At 49.1% G+C, this 24,948-nt stretch overlaps 1 protein-coding gene across 1 annotated transcript in view; it reads right to left on the reverse strand.

Annotated features, from left to right (window-relative positions):
- VAV2 (vav guanine nucleotide exchange factor 2) overlaps positions 1 to 24,068 on the reverse strand; it is a 131,643-nt gene extending 107,575 nt beyond the window's left edge. The window contains exons 1-2 of the mRNA XM_069943524.1: positions 22,430 to 24,068; positions 5,447 to 5,563 (exon numbers count right to left, since the gene is read on the reverse strand). Coding sequence (XP_069799625.1) covers positions 5,447 to 5,563; positions 22,430 to 22,633 — 321 coding nt within the window. The 5' untranslated portion in view covers positions 22,634 to 24,068. The remainder of the gene's footprint in view (positions 1 to 5,446; positions 5,564 to 22,429) is intronic.
- Between the last annotated feature and the right edge of the window lie 880 nt (positions 24,069 to 24,948).

Genomic DNA, 24,948 nt, shown 5'->3' on the forward strand with positions numbered 1-24,948 from the left:
GCTGATCAGCACTCAGCTGCGGTAGGGTGCGGAAAATAAAAAAAAAAAAAAAACTAACTTTCTTCAACCTTATAGCTACTGATACTGATATGTGTATTATATACACTTATCAGCCGCTAGGGGGCAGTAGAACGCAAATTCCGGAAAAAGCCGAAGTTTGACGACGCTGGAGCCGATGGGGACCGACGGAAAAAGACGAAGATGCCGACGAAGACGAGGACGCGATCGGAACCCGGAATACGCGATCGGGACGCTGGATCAGGTGAGTATGGGTCAATACCTGCTCTGGACACCTCTGCTACATAGCTGAGGTGTCCACAGCAGGTATTTAACTCTTTCATGGGGTACTTATATCGCCGCGATCACGGCGATCAGGACATGGCACCGTGGCAACCATTACTTTTAACAGTAATGGCGGTCGGTACAATTCTCGGACAGCACCGACCGCCATTGCTTTCCGGGCCATCGGTTCACCGATGACCCGGAAAGCTGCAGATCACCGCCATTGGCTGATCTGAATTGATCAGCCAATATCAGTGATCGTCAGCACGGGAGGGGTTAATCACCCCCCGTGCCGACAAGCAGGGATGGCCTGCTATACATTATAGCAGGCCATCTTCCTTGATCGCTGCGTGTGTACACGCAGCGATCGGGGAAACCGCGGGCGTAAATGTACGCCCGTTTGCGTTAAGGCACGGGTTTCGGGGTCGTACACTTACGCCCGCTGTCGTTAAGAGGTTAATACTGCTCCTATATACAGGAATATAACTACTATAATACTGCTCCTATATACAGGGATATACTACTATAATACTGCTCCTATATACAGGAATATAACTACTAAAATACTGCTCCTATATACAGGAATATAACTACTATAATACTGCCCCCTACATACAGGGATATACTACTATAATACTGCTCCTATATACAGGAATATAACTACTATAATACTGCTCCTATATACAGGAATATAACTACTATAATACTACCCCTATATACAGGAATATAACTACTATAATACTGCTCCTATATACAGGAATATAACTACTATAATACTGCCTCCTATATACAGGGATATAACTACTATAATACTGCTCCTATATACAGGAATATAACTACTATAATACTGCTCCTATATACAGGGATATACTACTATAATACTGCTCCTATATACAGGGATATAACTACTATAATACTGCTCCTATATACAGGAATATAACTACTATAATACTGCTCCTATATACAGGAATATAACTACTATACTACTGCTCCTATATACAGGAATATAACTACTATAATACTGCTCCTATATACAGGAATATAACTACTATAATACTGCTCCTATATACAGGAATATACTACTATAATACTGCTCCTATATACAGGAATATAACTACTATAATACTGCTCCTATATACAGGAATATAACTACTATAATACTGCTCCTATATACAGGAATATAACTACTATAATACTGCTCCTATATACAGGAATATACTACTATAATACTGCTTCTATATACAGGAATATACTACTATAATACTGCTTCTATATACAGGAATATACAACTATAATACTGCCCCCTATATACAGGAATATAACTACTATAATACTGCTCCTATATACAGGGATATAACTACCATAATACTGCCCCCTATATACAGGAATATAACTACTATAATACTGCTCCTATATACAGGAATATACTACTATAATACTGCCCCCTATATACAGGAATATAACTACTATAATACTGCTCCTATATACAGGAATATACTACTATAATACTGCTCCTATATACAGGGATATAACTACTATAATACTGCCCCCTATATACAGGGATATAACTACTATAATACTGCTCCCTATATACAGGAATATAACTACTATAATACTGCACCTATATACAGGAATATAACTACTATAATACTGCCCCCTATATACAGGGATATAACTGCTATAATACTGCTCCTATATACAGGGATATAACTACTATAATACTGCTCCTATATACAGGAATATAACTACTATAATACTGCCTCCTATATACAGGGATATAACTACTATAATACTGCTCCTATATACAGGAATATAACTACTATAATACTGCTCCTATATACAGGAATATAACTACTATAATACTGCTCCTATATACAGGAATATAACTACTATACTACTGCTCCTATATACAGGAATATAACTACTATAATACTGCTCCTATATACAGGAATATAACTACTATAATACTGCTCCTATATACAGGAATATACTACTATAATACTGCTCCTATATACAGGAATATAACTACTATAATACTGCTCCTATATACAGGAATATAACTACTATAATACTGCTCCTATATACAGGAATATAACTACTATAATACTGCTCCTATATACAGGAATATACTACTATAATACTGCTTCTATATACAGGAATATACTACTATAATACTGCTTCTATATACAGGAATATACAACTATAATACTGCCCCCTATATACAGGAATATAACTACTATAATACTGCTCCTATATACAGGGATATAACTACCATAATACTGCCCCCTATATACAGGAATATAACTACTATAATACTGCTCCTATATACAGGAATATACTACTATAATACTGCCCCCTATATACAGGAATATAACTACTATAATACTGCTCCTATATACAGGAATATACTACTATAATACTGCTCCTATATACAGGGATATAACTACTATAATACTGCCCCCTATATACAGGGATATAACTACTATAATACTGCTCCCTATATACAGGAATATAACTACTATAATACTGCACCTATATACAGGAATATAACTACTATAATACTGCCCCCTATATACAGGGATATAACTGCTATAATACTGCTCCTATATACAGGGATATAACTACTATAATACTGCTCCTATATACAGGAATATAACTACTATAATACTGCCCCTATATACAGGAATATACTACTATAATACTGCTCCAATATACAGGGATATACTACTATAATACTGCTCCTATATACAGGAATATACTACTATAATACTGCTACTATATACAGGAATATAACTACTATAATCCTGCTCCTATATACAGGGAAATAACTACTATAATCCTGCCCCCTATATACAGGGATATAACTACTATAATACTGCCCCTATATACAGGAATATAACTACTATAATACTGCTCCTATATACAAGAATATACTACTATAATACTGCTCCTATATACAGGAATATAACTACTATAATACTGCTCCCTATATACAGGAATATAACTGCTATAATACTGCTCCTATATACAGGAATATAACTACTATAATACACGAACTGGAGAGAATGGAACGGCTGCACATCCCATCTATGGCTGATACTAATGCCGCTAGGACTATATTAAAAATCAAAACCAGAGTGTCTGTATATGAATTGATCAAGCCATATTGCCCCGTGTACCACCGCGCAGGTCCTCTGGTCCACAGGGGTCCCTACGCTAACTCCACCCTGTGTCGGTCAGCGACCGCCAACCCCGCAAAGCGTGCACAACCCCTTCCCTGCACGTGCACGCTTTGCGGGGCTGGCGGTCGCTGACCGACACGGTGTGGAGTTAGCGTAGGGACCCGTGTGGACCAGAGGACCTGCGCGGTGGTACACGGGGCAATATGGCTTGATCAATTCATATACAGACACTCTGGTTTTGATTTTTAATATAGGCCTAGCGGCATTAGTATCAGCCATAGATGGGATGTGCAGCCGTTCCATTCTCTCCAGTTCGTATAACTACTATAATACTGCTCCTATATACAGGAATATACTACTATAATACTGCCCCTATATACAGGAATATAACTACTATAATACTGCCGCCTATATACAGGAATATACTACTATAATACTGCTCCCTATATACAGGAATATAACTACTATAATACTGCCCCCTATATACAGGAATATACTACTATAATACTGCTCCTATCTACAGGGATATACTACTATAATACTGCCCCCTATATACAGGAATATAACTACTATAATACTGCTCCTATATACAGGAATATAACTACTATAATACTGCTCCTATATAAAGGAATATACTACTATAATACTGCTCCTATCTACAGGGATATACTACTATAATACTGCCCCCTATATACAGGAATATACTACTATAATACTGCTCCTATATACAGGGATATACTACTATAATACTGCCCTCTATATACAGGAATATACTACTATAATACTACCCCTATATACAGGAATATAACTACTATAATACTGCTCCTATATATAAGAATATAACTACTATAATACTGCTCCTATATACAGGAATATAACTACTATAATACAGCCCCTATATACAGGAATATAACTACTATAATACTGCTCCTATATACAGGAATATACTACTATAATACTGCTCCTATATACAGGAATATAATACTATAATACTGCTCCCTATATACAGGGATATACTACTATAATACTGCTCCTATATACAGGAATATAACTACTATAATACTACTCCTATATACAGGAATATAACTACTATAATACTGCTCCTATATAAAGGAATATACTACTATAATACTGCTCCTATCTACAGGGATATACTACTATAATACTGCTCCTATATACAGGAATATACTACTATAATACTGCTCCTATATACAGGGATATACTACTATAATACTGCCCCCTATATACAGGAATATACTACTATAATACTACCCCTATATACAGGAATATAACTACTATAATACTGCTCCTATATATAAGAATATAACTACTATAATACTACTCCTATATATACAGGAATATAACTACTATAATACAGCCCCTATATACAGGAATATAACTACTATAATACTGCTCCTATATACAGGAATATACTACTATAATACTGCTCCTATATACAGGAATATAATACTATAATACTGCTCCTATATACAGGAATATAACTGCTACAATACTGCTCCTATATACAGGAATATACTACTATAATACTGCCTCCTATATACAGGGATATACTACTATAATACTGCTCCTATATACAGGAATATACTACTATAATACTGCCTCCTATATACAGGGATATACTACTATAATACTGCTCCTATATACAGGGATATACTACTATAATACTGCTCCTATATACAGGGATATAACTACTATAATACTGCTCCTATATACAGGGATATAACTACTATAATACTGCTCCTATATATAAGAGGGGAGAGGTTTCCTGTAACACATTGAATAAGCTTCATCTTACCAGAAAGTGTAGAATGAAGGTGTTAACAGATGAAGCATTGGCCCCTCCCCCCAGATCAGACCCCGCCCGCCCCCCAGATCAGACCCCCCCCCAGATCAGACCCCACCCCCCCAGATCAGACCCCACCCCCCCAGATCAGACCCCACATTCATGGCAGGTCACTCACCTTTCCAAAATCCCGTACATCAAAGAGGTCAAAAGGGTCAAAGAGGTCACAGTTCCGCAAACCGAACTTATCATGGCAAACCTTCAGGAAGGTGCGGATGTTTTTCAGACATAGGAACTGCAGGAGAAAAAGAAAGATGACGGATTAGAGGACTACTACACCCAGCGTATACAGAGACTACTACACCCAGCGTATACAGAGACTACTACACCCAGCATATACAGACACTACTACACCCAGCATATACAGACACTACTACACCCAGCATATACAGAGACTACTACACCCAGCGTATACAGAGACTACACCCAGCGTATACAGAGACTACACCCAGCGTATACAGAGACTACTACACCCAGCGTATACAGAGACTACTACACCCAGCATATACAGAGACTACTACACCCAGCGTATACAGAGACTACTACACCCAGCGTATACAGAGACTACTACACCCAGCGTATACAGAGACTACTACACCCAGCGTATACAGAGACTACTACACCCAGCGTATACAGAGACTACTACACCCAGCGTATACAGAGACTACTACACCCAGCGTATACAGAGACTACACCCAGCATATACAGAGACTACTACACCCAGCGTATACAGAGACTACACCCAGCATATACAGAGACTACTACACCCAGCGTATACAGAGACTACTACACCCAGCATATACAGAGACTACTACACCCAGCATATACAGAGACTACTACACCCAGCATATACAGAGACTACTACACCCAGCGTATACAGAGACTACTACACCCAGCATATACAGAGACTACTACACCCAGCATATACAGAGACTACTACACCCAGCATATACAGAGACTACTACACCCAGCATATACAGAGACTACTACACCCAGCATATACAGAGACTACTACACCCAGCATATACAGAGACTACTACACCCAGCATATACAGAGACTACTACACCCAGCGTATACAGAGACTACACCCAGCATATACAGAGACTACACCCAGCATATACAGAGACTACTACACCCAGCGTATACAGAGACTACTACACCCAGCATATACAGAGACTACTACACCCAGCATATACAGAGACTACTACACCCAGCGTATACAGAGACTACTACACCCAGCGTATACAGAGACTACTACACCCAGCGTATACAGAGACTACTACACCCAGCATATACAGAGACTACTACACCCAGCATATACAGAGACTACACCCAGCATATACAGAGACTACTACACCCAGCGTATACAGAGACTACTACACCCAGCATATACAGAGACTACACCCAGCATATACAGAGACTACTACACCCAGCATATACAGAGACTACTACACCCAGCATATACAGAGACTACTACACCCAGCATATACAGAGACTACTAGTGATGGCTGTACACACCTGCCAGGAGCTCCCCCCTAGTGATGGCTGTACACACCTGCCGGGAGCTCCCCCCCTTGTGATGGCTGTACACATCTGCCGGGAGCTCCCCCCTAGTTGTGGCTGTACACACCTGCCGGTAGGTCCCCCCTTGGTGGTGGCTGTACACATCTGCCGGGAGCTCCCCCCTAGTTGTGGCTGTACACACCTGCCGGTAGGTCCCCCCCCCAGTGGTGGCTGTACACACCTGCCGGTAGGTCCCCCCTTAGTGGTGGCTGTACACATCTGCCGGGAGCTCCCCCTAGTGGCAGACAGTAATAAGTGACGCTGGGTATGGACATAATCCCCCCGGAGCCGGCACAGATTCCACCCGCTCACCGTTCCTTTCATCGCTCCACACATCCATCCACTTACATACTGAAATGTGCACTACAAGTCTCAGCAGAGCAGAGCCGTCACTGATAAATATTTCATGCTCTTCCTCACGATTCATCGTCTCATTATAAGTGGATTACAGATCTGACAGGTTACAGCTGCCCGGAGAGACGGCGAGAAGCTGCACAAGCTAAATATATACCGACAGCACCAGGGCGGCCGCCAGCGGCACACAGACCGCCATATGTACAGGAGCCATGGAACACTCCAGTCATCACCAGAGCAGGACAGGATCTAACAGCAGAATAGTGAGTGCAGCTCTGGAGGATGAGACATAACAGCAGAATAGTGAGTGCAGCTCTGGAGGATGAGACAGGATCTAACAGCAGAATAGTGAGTGCAGCTCTGGAGGAGGAGACATGATGTAACAGCAGAATAGTGAGTGCAGCTCTGGAGGATGAGACAGGATCTAACAGCAGAATAGTGAGTGCAGCTCTGGAGGAGGAGACATGATGTAACAGCAGAATAGTGAGTGCAGCTCTGGTGGATGAGACATGATGTAACAGCAGAGTAGTGAGCGCAGCTCTGGAGGATGAGACATGATGTAACAGCAGATTAGTGAGCGCAGCTCTGGAGGAAGAGAAGATGTAACAGCAGAGTAGTGAGTGCAGCTCGGGAGGAGGAGACATGATGTAACAGCAGAGTAGTGAGTGCAGCTCTGGAGGAGGAGACATGATGTAACAGCAGAGTAGTGAGTGCAGCTCTGGAGGAGGAGACATAATGTAACAGCAGATTAGTGAGCGCAGCTCTGGAGGAAGAGAAGATGTAACAGCAGAATAGTGAGTGCAGCTCTGGAGGAGGAGACATGATGTAACAGCAGAGTAGTGAGTGCAGCTCTAGAGGATGAGACATAATGTAACAGCAGATTAGTGAGCGCAGCTCTGGAGGAAGAGAAGATGTAACAGCAGAGTAGTGAGTGCAGCTCTGGAGGATGAGATGATGTAACAGCAGAATAGTGAGTGCAGCTCTTGAGGAGGAGACATGATGTAACAGCAGAATAGTGAGTGCAGCTCTGGAGGATGAGACACAGTGTAACAGCAGAATAGTGAGTGCAGCTCTGGAGGATGGGAAATGATGTAACAGCAGAATAGTGAGTGCAGCTCTGGAGGATGAGACATAACAACAGAATAATGAGTGCAGCTCTGGAGGATGAGACATAACAGCAGAATAGTGAGTGCAGCTCTGGAGGATGAGACATAACAGCAGAATAGTGAGTGCAGCTCTGGTGGATGAGACATGATGTAAAAGCAGAATAGTGAGTGTGGCTCTGGAGGAGGAGACAGAATGTAACAGCAGAATAGTTAATGCAGCTCTGGAGGATGAGACAGGTGTAACAGCAGAATAGTGAGTGCAGTTCTGGAGGATGAGACATGATGTAACAGCAGAGTATTGAGTGCAGCTCTGGAGGATGAGACATAACAGCAGATTAGTGAGTGCAGTTCTGGAGGATGAGACATAACAGCAGAATAGTGAGTGCAGCTCTGGAGGATGAGACATGATGTAACAGCAGAATAGTGAGTGCAGCTCTGGAGGATGAGACAGGATGTAACAGCAGATTAGTGAGTGCAGCTCTGGAGGTGATAGGAGGGCTGTGTGTAGCTTGCTCTGGTGGCGTGTAGGGGTGGGGTGATTATCACTTATATAAACTCTCTGGATGATGCGATCATTAAGAGTTGGAATAAGGAAAAAAAAAATCAATATGGATTCTGCGGGGAGAATTGACAAAGCCATAGTGACAGTGAAGGAGCGCAGCTCTGGAGGATAAACTTCTGCCTTGGACATCATGGCCCTGCAAAAGCTGCAACAACTACTCTCATCATGTTACTGTCCCGAGTTTATCATCACTACTACAACCCAGACCCCCGCCTCACAACCAATGAGAGCCCCCCCTGGTGGTCATGTGACCCTGCAGACCCCAACAACCTTTTCCTTTAACTAATTCTCAGCAAGTGCCAGAAAAATCGCTGAGAGCAGAAGCAGCCGATCTGCACCGCCGCACCGAGGAGCGGATCACCCCAGGAGCAAAGCATCATGGGAGGAAGCCAGCCAGGAAAGGGAATGAGAGAACCATCCCCAGCCAACACAGCAGCACAGAGGATGTCAGGAGAGGAGGGGGCTGATACTATAGGAGAGGTCACAGCAGCACAGAGGATGTCAGGAGAGGGGGCTGATACTATAGGGGAGGTCCCACCAGCACAGAGGATGTCAGGAGAGGAGGGGGCTGATACTATAGGGGAGGTCCCAGCAGCACAGAGGATGTCAGGAGAGGAGGGGGCTGATCTTATAGGGGAGGTCCCAGCAGCAGAGGATGTCAGGAGAGGAGGGGGCTGATCTTATAGGGGAGGTCCCAGCAGCACAGAGGATGTCAGGAGAGGAGGGGGCTGATCTTATAGGGGAGGTCCCAGCAGCACAGAGGATGTCAGGAGAGGAGGGGCTGATCCTGTAGGGGAGGACACAGCAGCACAGAGGATGTCAGGAGAGGAGAGAGCTGATCTTATAGGAGAGGACACAGCAGCACAGAGTATGTCAGGAGAGGAGGGAGCTGATACTATAGGGGAGGTCCCAGCAGCACAGAGGATGTCAGGAGAGGAGGGGGCTGATACTATAGGGGAGGACACAGCAGCACAGAGGATGTCAGGAGAGGAGGGGGCTGATCTTATAGGAGAGGACACAGCAGCACAGAGGATGTCAGGAGAGGAGGGGGCTGATACTATAGGAGAGGACACAGCAGCACAGAGGATGTCAGGAGAGGAGGGGGCTGATACTATAGGGGAGGACACAGCAGCACAGAGGATGTCAGGAGAGGAGGGGGCTGATACTATAGGAGAGGACACAGCAGCACAGAGGATGTCAGGAGAGGAGGGGGCTGATACTGTTGGAGAGGACACAGCAGCACAGAGGATGTCAGGAGAGGAGGGGGCTGATACTGTTGGAGAGGACACAGCAGCACAGAGGATGTCAGGAGAGGAGGGGGCTGATACTATAGGGGAGGTCCCAGCAGCACAGAGGATGTCAGGAGAGGAGGGGGCTGATACTATAGGGGAGGACACAGCAGCACAGAGGATGTCAGGAGAGGAGGGTGCTGATACTATAGGGGAGGACACAGCAGCACAGAGGATGTCAGGAGAGGAGGGGGCTGATACTATAGGGGAGGTCCCAGCAGCACAGAAGATGTCCGGAGAGGAGGGGGCTGATCTTATAGGGGAGGTCCCAGCAGCACAGAGGATGTCAGGAGAGGAGGGGGCTGATCTTATAGGAGAGGTCCCAGCAGCACAGAGGATGTCAGGAGAGGAGGGGGCTGATCTTATAGGGGAGGTCCCAGCAGCACAGAGGATGTCAGGAGAGCTGGTGCACATGCTTGCAGTTATTATCGGTAACCTTCGCACTGTGTTATCAGATCGCTGATCAGTGGACTGTGTGACAGGCATGCAGCATCGGAATCTTCCCTGTAACTGGTTGAACAGGAAGAGCTGAGAAAATATGTCAGTGAGCGTCAGAGAGTGCCATGTCAGAGACCTTTACCCCCAGGCATAGACGTTCTCTGCCCCTCACTGTCAGGCCGCGGCCATCCAAACAACCTCTAGGTGACCCGTCCAAAACTACCCCGCCGCCACCCAAACGACCCAATCCAAAACTACTGCCGCCACCCAAATGACCCCCATGTGACCCAACCGAAACTACCCTGCAGCCACCCAAACAACCCAATCCAAACTACCCCCCTTCGCCGCCACCTGAACAACTCGATGCAAAACTACCCCCCATCACCACCCAAACGATCCACCATGCAACCTGACTCAAAGGACCCCACCGCCACCCAACCCAAACTGCCACCAGACCACACAAATGACCCCCATGCGACCCGACCCAAACTACCCCCTGCCACCACCCAAATGACCCCCATGCAACCTGACTCAAACAATACCGCCGCCACCCAATCCAAACTGCCACCAGACCACCCAAACGACCCCCCTGAGACCCGACCCAAACCAAGTCGGCCACAGCCACCAGACCCAAACTGCCCCACCAATGTCCCCACAGGCAGCAGCTCTGGTGTTCCGACATCTTTGAGACCGAATACATTAGACGACTGGTTGGCGGACACGGGACGCTTGTTGCACTCTAGAGTCCTGAGATACTAACAAGAAATCCTGGGAATTCCGGGCAGCCCAGGACACAGTGGACTCCGCCCGACAGAGCTCGCCTTACTTGATGGCGGTGTGGGGAAGGCCCACGCAGCAGAATTGGCCGGGATCCATCTTTCCTGGCTCACTGCCCGGAGCTGCAGTCATCCCGTAGATCCGTCACCGCCATCCTGCTTCCGACATATCAATAACGCCATCACAGCAGCGCCGGTTGCTAGGAGACAATGGTGAGGCTGCGGAAGTGTAACAGATAAAGAGCTCCAGAGCTGCGCTCACAACGTGACGGGATGAAAGACACAGATCTGTGCTATGACCCCAGAGCTGACAATCTACACAGCGGGGGAGGGGGACACTAAGCATTACTAGGCTGACCCACAACGGCTGTCACTCGGCTCTCCTGGGAGGGGACACGACCATCATCCACCACTGTGTGACTGGAAAACACTTGGGATGGCGCCAATTCATCAAAAATCTGGGCACCCTGTCACATGACTAATCCCCGAACCGGATAATCCCACAATGGGAGGGGGCCGACACGCCGAGACCACAGCAGAGGGAGAGAGAGAGAGAGAGAGAGAGACACAGAGAGAGAGGGAGCGAGACAGAGAGAGAGGGAGAGAGACAGAGAGACAGAGAGAGAGAGGGAGGGGGAGAGGGAGGTAGGGAGGCAGGGAGAGAGGTAGGGAGGCAGGGAGAGAGGGAGGGAGGCAGGGAGAGAGGGAGGGAGGCAGGGAGAGAGGGAGAGAGAGAGAGAGAGAGAGAGGGAGAGAGAGAGAGAGGGAGGGAGAGAGAGAGAGAGAGAGAGGGAGGGAGAGAGACAGAGAGACAGAGAGAGAGAGGGAGGGGGAGAGGGAGGTAGGGAGGCAGGGAGAGAGGTAGGGAGGCAGGGAGAGAGGGAGGGAGGCAGGGAGAGAGGGAGGGAGGCAGGGAGAGAGGGAGGGAGGGAGGTAGGGAAGGAGATAATGTGTCAGTGACGTGGAGCGTGGATCGTCACCGCCAGAATCACCGGCAGCCAAGAGAGGACAATAGGAACGGTGCTCACCTGCATCCACTACGCCAGAGTCTGATCGCCAGCAAAAAAGAAGAACCCGACCCTGTGCCAGGTCCTGAGAATCCAGCAGTTTCCTGACAGATAGGGGGCAGTGCAATACCTGCGACCAGGTGGTGGTATTACCCCCACACCATAACCTGTAACTGGATCAGACACCAATATAAAGATGGCGGCAGGAGGAGATACGTTTAAAGAACGATCAGTGGTGTCACATGACTGGAAACCTTCATTGATCTTTGGCATTGATGATTTCTCCTGATTCAGCAGCCAGAGGCGGCAATCAATCACTGAGCCGGCATCAGTGCGGAGGGGGGGAATCTGCTGAGGAGCAACACCGAGCGCCATTGTTATCCACAGACACTAATGGGATATGGCCGATATCCCCGAGGGGCAGCCAAGAGCAGGCGACATGATGGCACTATTCATCCTTGGTCAGTGTCTACTGCAGACTCCCACCCGCCAGTAATCTGCCCCACACCAACCAGAGATCTCCCCCCGCCAGTAATCTGCCCCACACCAACCATAGACCTCCCCGCCAGTAATCTGCCCCACACCAACCAGAGATCTCCCCCCGCCAGTAATCTGCCCCACACCAACCAGAGATCTCCCCCCGCCAGTAATCTGCCCCACACCAACCAGAGACCTCCCCCCGCCAGTAATCTGCCCCACACCAACCAGAGATCTCCCCCCGCCAGTAATCTGCCCCACACCAACCAGAGACCTCCCCGCCAGTAATCTGCCCCACACCAACCAGAGACCCCTCCCCCATTCCCCGCTACTGCCTTACTGCACATATTCAGGAGGTGGCGGGACTGTCACGGCAGCCAGACACAACAATCTGGTTATTCATACATTTATATATATACAGACATATACACACACACTATCGTTCAAAAGTTTGGGGTCACACTGAAATGTCCTTATTTTTGAAGGAAAAGCACTGTACTTAGCAATGAAGATGTTCACACATCTGAAAACAATCTAGCTCGTTACAGAAGCTACAAAACTGACCTTCCTTTGAGCAGATTGTGTTTCTGGAGCATCACATTTGTGGGGTCAATTAAACGCTCAAAATGGCCAGAAAAAGAGAACTTTCATCTGAAACTCGACAGTCTATTCTTGTTCTTAGAAATGAAGGCTATTCCATGCGAGAAATTGCTAAGAAATTGAAGATTTCCTACAACGGTGTGTACTACTCCCTTCAGAGGACAGCACAAACAGGCTCTAACCAGAGTAGAAAAAGAAGTGGGAGGCCGCGTCGCACAACTAAGCAAGAAGATCAGCACATTAAGAGTCTCTAGTTTGAGAAACAGACGCCTCACAGGTCCCCAACTGGCATCTTCATTAAATAGTCCCCGCAAAACACTAGTGTCAGCATCTACAGGGAAGATTAAGATGGGCAAAAGAACACAGACATTGGGCAGAGGAAGACTGGAAAAAGTGTTGTGGACGATGGATGAATCCAAGTTTGAGGTGTTTGGATGACAAAGAAGAAGGTTTGTGAGACGCAGAAGAAATGAGAAGATGCTGGAAGAATGCCTGACGCCATCTGTTAGCATGGTGGAGGTAATGGGATGGTCTGGGGTTGGTGCTGGTAAGGTGGGAGATTTGTACAGGGTAATAGGGATTGTGAATAAGGAAGGCCATCACTCTGCACCGCCATGCCATACCCAGTGGGCAGCGCTTGGTTGGAGCCAATTTCATCCTACAACAGGACAATGACCCTAAACACCTCCAAATTGTGCAAGAACTATTTCCAGCAGAAGCAGCAGCTGGTATTGTATCATAGGTAATGGAGTGGCCAGCGCAGTCACCAGATCACCACCCCATTGTGGGAGCAGCTGGACCGTATGGTACGCCAGAAGTGCCCATCCAACCAATCCAACTTGTGGGAGCTGCTTCTAGAAGCGTGGGGGGCAATTTCTCCAGCTTACCCCAACAGATTAATAGCTAGAATGCCAAAGGTGTGCAATGCTGGAATTGCTGCAAAAGGAGGATTCTGGGACGGAAGCAAAGTGTGATGGAAGAACAATGTTATTTCACATACAAATCAGTATTTCTAACCTTGTCAATGTCTTGTCTCTATTTTCTATTCATTTCACAACGTGCGGTGGTGAAGAAGTGCGACTTTTCATGGAAAACACTAAATTGTTTGGGTGACCCCAAACTTTCGAACGGTAGTGTACATGATAGGACGGGGGCCGTGTATATATATAATCTCATGTGACCAGGTCACCAAAGACGATTCTCTACAGCCTTCAAAATGGCGGATACCATGCAAATCCATTCCTGAAGTGCCAGACAGCGACCGGTAATCAGAGTGTAAAGGGTTAACCAAAGACCTGCCCCTCCCCGTCCTCTATCGGATTTGTGGCTAATTCCACTTGACATGAGCGAGTAATGACTTTCTCCGTATCGATGTCGGTTCTAATCCGCTTTCCCTGGCACCAGATGCTGTGATCAGTAATTACCCGACCGATCACAATGCGCCAACCGCCCCATCACCAGCTGTCTCATTACCGCCACCTTACCTTATTCCTGATAGAACGTGGTAAATATACGGGTGACCCCGATTATACAAGTCACTGCCCCAAAATCCACATCATTAGGTCAAAGTGTGGCGCCACATCCCATAATGGCTCCAATACACATACCCAGAGTCGGGACCCCCCCCCAGCAGGACTGCGCCAATCACAGGTCAACAACTCAAGGTACAGTCTCATCAAAGCGAACCCAGAAACCACAAAAGGAAGGTAACGTTTACTCCTGTACCCCAAGTGTCACTATCCTGTACCCACAAGTGTCGATATCCTGTACCCTCAAGTGTCAGCGTGTCACTAACCTGTACCCCGAATGTCAGCGTGTCGCTAACCTGTACCCCGAATGTCAGCGTTTCGCTAACCTGTACCCCGAGTGTCAGCGTTTCGCTAACCTGTACCCCGAGTGTCAGCGTTTCGCTAACCTGTACCCCGAGTGTCAGCGTGTCACTATCCTGCACCCCGAGTGTCAGCGTGTCACTATCCTGCACCCCAAGTGTCACCATCCTGCACCCCGAGTGTCAGCGTGTCACCATCCTGCACCCCGAGTGTCAGCGTGTCACCATCCTGCACCCCGAGTGTCAGCGTGTCACCATCCTGCACCCCGAGTGTCAGCGTGTCACCATCCTGCACCCCGAGTGTCAGCGTGTCACCATCCTGCACCCCGAGTGTCAGCGTGTCACCATCCTGCACCCCGAGTGTCAGCGTGTCACCATCCTGCACCCCGAGTGTCAGCGTGTCACTATCCTGCACCCCGAGTGTCAGCGTGTCACTATCCTGCACCCCGAGTGTCAGCGTGTCACTATCCTGCACCCCGAGTGTCAGCGTGTCACTATCCTGCACCCCGAGTGTCAGCGTGTCACTATCCTGCACCCCAAGTGTCACCATCCTGCACCCCGAGTGTCAGCGTGTCACCATCCTGCACCCCGAGTGTCAGCGTGTCCCCCTCAGCAATATGTGGATACTAAAGGCTGATACCAGAGAGCAGCAGCTCACACCCCAGTGATCTGTATGGTTGCGCTCATGTCTTGTGGTCTCGCTGGTCGCACTGCACACGTCCTGAGTAACGGTGACATTTACTAGTATTAACCTAAATGGACTGTAATGTCGCAATGTCAAGTCACAAAGATTCCTGGTGAAGTGGAGACACGGCCATTGTGTGCTGGAACCTGCGAGACAACGGAGTGATATGGGGGGGGGGTCTTTGATATAGGATAAGATCTCTTCTTGATCCTCTTGCTGTGACGCAGACTCCTGCTGGGAACAAGAGAGACGAGTGGCGGCTCCTGCCACCAAATCAATCGTTGCAGAAGTGCCAACCTCCTCAACAATCCGGAACATTCATGTAGCTGAAGCGTTAGTGTAAGGAATAAGAGAGACAGGGGGCGCTTCCTCGTGTAATAAAAGATAACCAGGTGAATGGTAGCAGGGTCTTACAGGGATCCACTCACCTGGATAGGTTGTGCAAAATTTAGGCACAACTCTATATGCAGCATAAAGGGGTGTACTCCGCAGCTGTACTGGGGGACGTCACCACCGACGGTGGGAGAAGCAAATGCAGATGTGTAATCAGGACAGGACCAGGAGTCGAATCCACACCAGGTATAATAAGCGCAGGAGTATTCAGATTTGCACACAGCGGTGCAGCCAGGGATCATCCAGAGGTAGATGGTTGCTTGATAAAGGCCCATGTTAGACAAAATAGGGCCGAAACGCGTTGCAATAAAGAGTATATGTTTACTATGCCATCTACCTCTGGATGATCCCTGGTTGCACTGTTGTGTGCAAATCTGAATACTCCTGCGCTTATTATACCTGGTGTGGATTCGACTCCTGGTCCTGTGATCGGCTGATTACACATCTGCAGTGTAAGGAACAGCCACGCTGCCTCACATCACACTCTACTCCACCGTAGGCAGGAGCTCTGCCGGCTGTCAGTGAAAGAAAATATTCATTGATATCCAGAGGCCGGAAACTTGTCCTGGTCGACTACTGCTCACACTGCTGGAGGTCTGTTACAATGTATAGATTCAGAGAACTCTGCTGTACTGACGCTTCGTTACAATGTATCAGTCAGAAGTCAGGTAACATGGTCATAGCAGCATCACAACCCCCGCCACCAACCCTGTCATCAGGACACACCAAGAAATCGCTCCCTACCTTCCTTGCTTTTATTGGCAGCTGTCAGTTCTATAGTGATAACATACACTGCGTCAGGCACAGAGGATGGTGAAGGTCGTGAGAACGGTGATCCGATATCACCTGACCAAGAATCTCAGGTACGGCAAAGCCTGAGGTCACAGAGCAACAATGTAACCAGACAAGTACATCCAATATGGCCGCCAGAGGGGAAAAAGAGCCAGCTTTCCCAGACTCCTGAAGGGCATGTGTGTGTGAGGGGTTAGGGCCTATAAACCCCACATGTATCCTAGGACGTGCCGGCTCACGCGCTCCGCTCACCCCAACCCTTCAGGAAATGAGGAAGATTTGCATCAAGTAACAGGTGTTTAATAGTGAAACCACCGGGGGTGTCCATCACCCACGTCACATCCAGCTCCCCCTGAGGTCACATGACCAATATGGCACGTGCTACAGCTCGCTTTCCTACACCCCTCAATGGTCCCTTATTACTACAGTATCACCGGCCACTCATTTGGCACGGTAAGGTGGATGCCGATAAACTATGCAACCTATGTGCAGGATGCAGGCACACGGCTGTCCAGGGCACAGGCGTTACAGACGCACAAGGGTCCGGGACACAGCATGTTACAGGCACACGGCTGTCCAGGGCACAGGCATTACTGACGCACAAGGGTCCGGGACACAGCATGTTACAGGCACACGGCTGTCCAGGGCACAGGCGTTACAGACGCACAAGGGTCCGGGACACAGCATGTTACAGGCACACGGCGGTCCAGGGCACAGGCGTTACAGACGCACAAGGGTCCGGGACACAGCATGTTACAGGCACACGGCTGTCCAGGGCACAGGCATTACTGACGCACAAGGGTCCGGGGCACAGCATGTTACAGGCGCACGGCGGTCCAGGGCACAGGCGTTACATACGTACAAGGGTCCGGGACACAGCATGTTACAGGCACACGGCTGTCCAGGGCACAGGCATTACAGACGCACAAGGGTCCGGGGCACAGCATGTTACAGGCGCACGGCGGTCCAGGGCACAGGCGTTACATACGTACAAGGGTCCGGGACACAGCATGTTACAGGCACACGGCGGTCCAGGGCACAGGCATTACAGACGCACAAGGGTCCGGGGCACAACAAGTTACAGGCACACGGCGGTCCAGGGCACAGGCATTACAGACGCACAAGGGTCCGGGACACAGCATATTACAGGCACACGGCGGTCCAGGGCACAGGCGTTACATACGTACAAGGGTCCGGGACACAGCATGTTACAGGCACACGGCGGTCCAGGGCACAGGCGTTACAGACGCACAAGGGTCCGGGACACAGCATGTTACAGGCACACGGCTGTCCAGGGCACAGGCATTACAGACGCACAAGGGTCCGGGGCACAGCATGTTACAGGCACACGGCGGTCCAGGGCACAGGCGTTACAGACACACAAGGGTCCGGGACACAGCATGTTACAGGCACACGGCTGTCCAGGGCACAGGCGTTACAGACGCACAAGGGTCCGGGACACAGCATGTTACAGGCACAGGCGTTACAGACGCACAAGGGTCCGGGACACAGCATGTTACAGGCACACGGCTGTCCAGGGCACAGGCGTTACAGACGCACAAGGGTCCGGGACACAGCATGTTACAGGCACAGGCGTTACAGACGCACAAGGGTCCGGGACACAGCATGTTACAGGCACACGGCTGTCCAGGGCACAGGCGTTACAGACGCACAAGGGTTCGGGACACAGCATGTTACAGGCACAGGCGTTACAGACGCACAAGGGTCCGGGACACAGCATGTTACAGGCACACGGCTGTCCAGGGCACAGGCGTTACAGACGCACAAGGGTCCGGGACACAGCATGTTACAGGCACACGGCTGTCCAGGGCACAGGCGTTACAGACGCACAAGGGTTCGGGACACAGCATGTTACAGGCACACGGCGGTCCAGGGCGCAGGCATTACAGACGCACAAGGGTCCGGGACACAGCATGTTACAGGCACAGGCGTTACAGACGCACAAGGGTTCGGGACACAGCATGTTACAGGGACACGGCTGTCCAGGGCACAGGCGTTACAGACGCACAAGGGTCCGGGACACAGCATGTTACAGGCACACGGTGGTCCAGGGCACAGGCGTTACAGACGCACAAGGGTCCGGGACACAGCATGTTACAGGCACACGGCTGTCCAGGGCACAGGCATTACAGACGCACAAGGGTCCGGGGCACAGCATGTTACAGGCGCACGGCGGTCCAGGGCACAGGCGTTACATACGTACAAGGGTCCGGGACACAGCATATTACAGGCACACGGCGGTCCAGGGCACAGGCGTTACAGACGCACAAGGGTCCGGGGCACAGCATGTTACAGGCGCACGGCGGTCCAGGGCACAGGCGTTACAGACGCACAAGGGTCCAGGACACAGCATGTTACAGGCACAGGCGTTACAGACGCACAAGGGTCCGGGACACAGCATGTTACAGGCACACGGCGGTCCAGGGCACAGGCATTACAGACGCACAAGGGTCCGGGACACAGCATGTTACAGGCACACGGCGGTCCAGGGCACAGGCATTACAGACGCACAAGGGTCCGGGACACAGCATATTACAGGCACACGGCGGTCCAGGGCACAGGCGTTACATACGTACAAGGGTCCGGGACACAGCATGTTACAGGCACACGGCGGTCCAGGGCACAGGCGTTACAGACGCACAAGGGTCCGGGACACAGCATGTTACAGGCACAGGCGTTACAGACGCACAAGGGTCCGGGACACAGCATGTTACAGGCACACGGCGGTCCAGGGCACAGGCGTTACATACGTACAAGGGTCCGGGACACAGCATGTTACAGGCACACGGCGGTCCAGGGCACAGGCGTTACATACGTACAAGGGTCCGGGACACAGCATATTACAGGCACACGGCGGTCCAGGGCACAGGCGTTACAGACGCACAAGGGTCCGGGGCACAGCATGTTACAGGCGCACGGCGGTCCAGGGCACAGGCGTTACAGACGCACAAGGGTCCGGGACACAGCATGTTACAGGCACAGGCGTTACAGACGCACAAGGGTCCGGGACACAGCATGTTACAGGCACACGGGCGGTCGCAGGGCACAGGCATTACAGACGCACAAGGGTCCGGGACACAGCATGTTACAGGCACACGGCGGTCCAGGGCACAGGCATTACAGACGCACAAGGGTCCGGGACACAGCATATTACAGGCACACGGCGGTCCAGGGCACAGGCGTTACATACGTACAAGGGGTCAGGGACACAGCATGTTACAGGCACAACGGCGGTCCAGGGCACAGGCGTTACAGACGCACAAGGGTCCGGACACAGCATGTTACAGGCACACGGCTGTCCAGGGCACAGGCGTTACAGACGCACAAGGGTCCGGGACACAGCATGTTACAGGCACAGGCGTTACAGACGCACAAGGGTCCGGGACACAGCATGTTACAGGCACAGGCGTTACAGACGCACAAGGGTCCGGGACACAGCATGTTACAGGCACACGGCGGTCCAGGGCACAGGCGTTACATACGTACAAGGGTCCGGGACACAGCATATTACAGGCACACGGCGGTCCCAGGGCACAGGCGTTACAGACACACAAGGGTCCGGGGACACAGCATGTTACAGGGCACACGGCTGTCCAGGGCACAGGCGTTACAGACGCACAAGGGTCCGGGACACAGCAAATGTTACAGGCACAGGCGTTACAGACGCACAAGGGTCCGGGACACAGCTGTTACAGGCACAACGGCTGTCCAGGGCACAGGCATTACAGACGCACAAGGGTCCGGGGCACAACAAGTTACAGGCACACGGGCGGTCCAGGCACAGGCATTACAGACGCACAGGGTCCGGGACACAGCATATTACAGGCACACGGCGGTCCAGGGCACAGGCGTTACATACGTACAAAGGGTCCGGGACACAGCATGTTACAGGCACACGGCGGTCCAGGGCACAGGCGTTACAGACACACAAGGGTCCGGGACACAGCATGTTACAGGCACACGCTGTGCCAGGGCACGGCGTTACAGACGCACAAGGGTCGGGACACAGCATGTTACAGGCACAGGCGTTACAGACGCACAGGGTCCGGGACACAGCATGTTAGCAGGCACACGGCTGTCCAGGGCACAGGCGTTACAGACGCACAAAGGGTCCGGGACAACAGCATGTTACAGGCACAGGCGTTACAGACGCACAAGGTCCGGGACACAGCATGTTACAGGCACACGGCTGTCCAGGGCACAGGCGTTACAGACGCACAAGGGTTCGGGACACAGCATGTTACAGGCACACGGCGGTCCAGGGCGCAGGCATTACAGACGCACAAGGGTCCGGGACACAGCATGTTACAGGCACAGGCGTTACAGACGCACAAGGGTTCGGGACACAGCATGTTACAGGCACACGGCTGTCCAGGGCACAGGCGTTACAGACGCACAAGGGTCCGGGACACAGCATGTTACAGGCACACGGTGGTCCAGGGCACAGGCATTACAGACGCACAAGGGTTCGGGACACAGCATGTTACAGGCACACGGTGGTCCAGGGCACAGGCGTTACAGACGCACAAGGGTCCGGGACACAGCATGTTACAGGCACACGGTGGTCCAGGGCACAGGCGTTACAGACGCACAAGGGTCCGGGACACAGCATGTTACAGGCACAGGCGTTACAGACGCACAAGGGTCCGGGACACAGCATGTTACAGGCACACGGTGGTCCAGGGCACAGCTCTGACAAGACATTCACTCCTGTAAAAACAGGTGTCAGACTCGAGAAGTGGCAACAATCATGGCGACTTCTGCTTTGCATTGCGTCAATGTTATTCTGTTGCGCCACAGTGCAGCGGTCACATGACATTTTCACTTATGATACCCTACGGGCTACGCTGGTGCGTCAGCCGCCATCTTGTCTGAGCCTCTGACATGTGACATACCTTTCGGTTAAGAAAAACATCTGGCATGCACCACAGAGCTTTCACTGGCACCATGTCTATTCGGCAGGTATCACATCATGTGATACAAGGCAAAAGTCGCCTTTACCCCTTGACTGCTTATCACTATTCATCCATTACATATGGCGACCCTCCTGGCACCGGATGATGAGTGGCGCGGCTGTGAGTACAGTACAGGACGGTGGTTACCTCATCAGAAAGGGACAAAACCGGGAACAGAAGACGGGAGGAGCGGCAGCCATGAGGCCAGATGACACAAAGACACTGATCCCCCCGGGACACCCCCTCCCCCGTACCTGTGACATCTGAGGCCTGAAGTTGATGTCCTTGAGGTCTATGGATCCCGGTGACAGGTTATGCAGCAGCTGGCACAGCAGGACACCATCGCGAAGAGCCTGGGCCAAGTCAAACACCACAGCAGAGGGCCACACCACCCGGTGATCAGGGGGCAGCACCTTACAGTCTATCAGCCAGCGGCCACACTGCCTCCACTCCTCCATGCTGGCAGCTCAAGACCCCCAGAGAGCAAAGGCAGATCACACGGCAGCCGGGCACCTCATTGCACTCACCAGGGGGCAGCGCTTACTGTCTGAGGGGCACTATGTGGGGTTGTCTAGGAGGGCCGTGTATAAGGGTGCTGTATATAGCAGAGTGCTGAGTATAGATAGGGTGCAGCGTCTATTGAGGGAATCTTCAGGAAGCAGTGTACTGTAGGTGCTATATATCGGGGTGCAGTGTACTGTAGGTGTAATATATATCAGGGTGCAGTGTACTGTAGGTGCTATATATCGAGGTGCAGTGTACTGTAGGTGCTATATATCAGGGTGCAGTGTACTGTAGGTGTAATATATATCAGGGTGCAGTGTACTGTAGGTGCTATATATCAGGGTGCAGTGTACTGTAGGTGTAATATATATCAGGGTGCAGTGTACTGTAGGTGTAATATATATCAGGGTGCAGTGTACTGTAGGTGTAATATATATCAGGGTGCAGTGTACTGTAGGTGTAATATATATCAGGGTGCAGTGTACTGTAGGTGCTATATATCGAGGTGCAGTGTACTGTAGGTGCTATATATCAGGGTGCAGTGTACTGTAGGTGTAATATATATCAGGGTGCAGTGTACTGTAGGTGTAATATATATCAGGGTGCAGTGTACTGTAGGTGCTATATATCGAGGTGCAGTGTACTGTAGGTGCTATATATCAGGGTGCAGTGTACTGTAGGTGTAATATATATCAGGGTGCAGTGTACTGTAGGTGTAATATATATCAGGGTGCAGTGTATAAATGGGGTGCAGTGTACTGTAGGTGCTATATATCGGGGTGCAGTGTACTGTAGGTGTAATATATATCAGGGTGCAGTGTATAAATGGGGTGGTGTACTGTAGGTGCTATATATCGGGGTGCAGTGTACTGTAGGTGTAATATATATCAGGGTGCAGTGTACTGTAGGTGTAATATATATCAGGGTGCAGTGTATAAATGGGGTGCAGTGTACTGTAGGTGCTATATATCGGGGTGCAGTGTACTGTAGGTGTAATATATATCAGGGTGCAGTGTATAAATGGGGTGGTGTACTGTAGGTGCTATATATCGGGGTGCAGTGTACTGTAGGTGCTATATATCGGGGTGCAGTGTACTGTAGGTGTAATACATATCAGGGTGCAGTGTATAAATGGGGTGCAGTGTACTGTAGGTGCTATATATCGGGGTGCAGTGTACTGTAGGTGCTATATATCAGGGTGCAGTGTACTGTAGGTGTAATATATCAGGGTGCAGTGTATAAATGGGGTGCAGTGTACTGTAGGTGTAATATATATCAGGGTGCAGTGTATACCGTGTATTGTGTATATATCGTGTATTGTGTGTATATACTATAGGTGCAGTGTATACCGTGTATTGTGTGTATATACTATAGGTGCAGTGTATACCGTGTATTGTGTGTATATACTATAGGTGCAGTGTATACCGTGTATTGTGTGTATATACTATAGGTGCAGTGTATACCGTGTATTGTGTGTATATACTATAGGTGCAGTGTATACCGTGTATTGTGTGTATATACTATAGGTGCAGTGTATACCGTGTATTGTGTGTATATACTATAGGTGCAGTGTATACCGTGTATTGTGTGTATATACTATAGGTGCAGTGTATACCGTGTATTGTGTGTATATACTATAGGTGCAGTGTATACCGTGTATTGTGTGTATATACTATAGGTGCAGTGTATACCGTGTATTGTGTGTATATACTATAGGTGCAGTGTATACCGTGTATTGTGTGTATATACTATAGGTGCAGTGTATACCGTGTATTGTGTGTATATACTATAGGTGCAGTGTATACCGTGTATTGTGTGTATATACTATAGGTGCAGTGTATACCGTGTATTGTGTGTATATACTATAGGTGCAGTGTATACCGTGTATTGTGTGTATATACTATAGGTGCAGTGTATACCGTGTATTGTGTGTATATACTATAGGTGCAGTGTATACCGTGTATTGTGTGTATATACTATAGGTGCAGTGTATACCGTGTATTGTGTGTATATACTATAGGTGCAGTGTATACCGTGTATTGTGTGTATATACTATAGGTGCAGTGTATACCGTGTATTGTGTGTATATACTATAGGTGCAGTGTATACCGTGTATTGTGTGTATACTATAGGTGCAGTGTATATACCGTGTATTGTGTGTATATACTATAGGTGCAGTGTATATACTATAGGTGCAGTGTATACCGTGTATTGTGTGTATATACTATAGGTGCAGTGTATATACTATAGGTGCAGTGTATACCGTGTA

The sequence above is a fragment of the Dendropsophus ebraccatus genome, chromosome 10 (genome assembly GCF_027789765.1).
Source record: "Dendropsophus ebraccatus isolate aDenEbr1 chromosome 10, aDenEbr1.pat, whole genome shotgun sequence".
NCBI classification, from domain to species: Eukaryota; Metazoa; Chordata; class Amphibia; order Anura; family Hylidae; genus Dendropsophus; species Dendropsophus ebraccatus.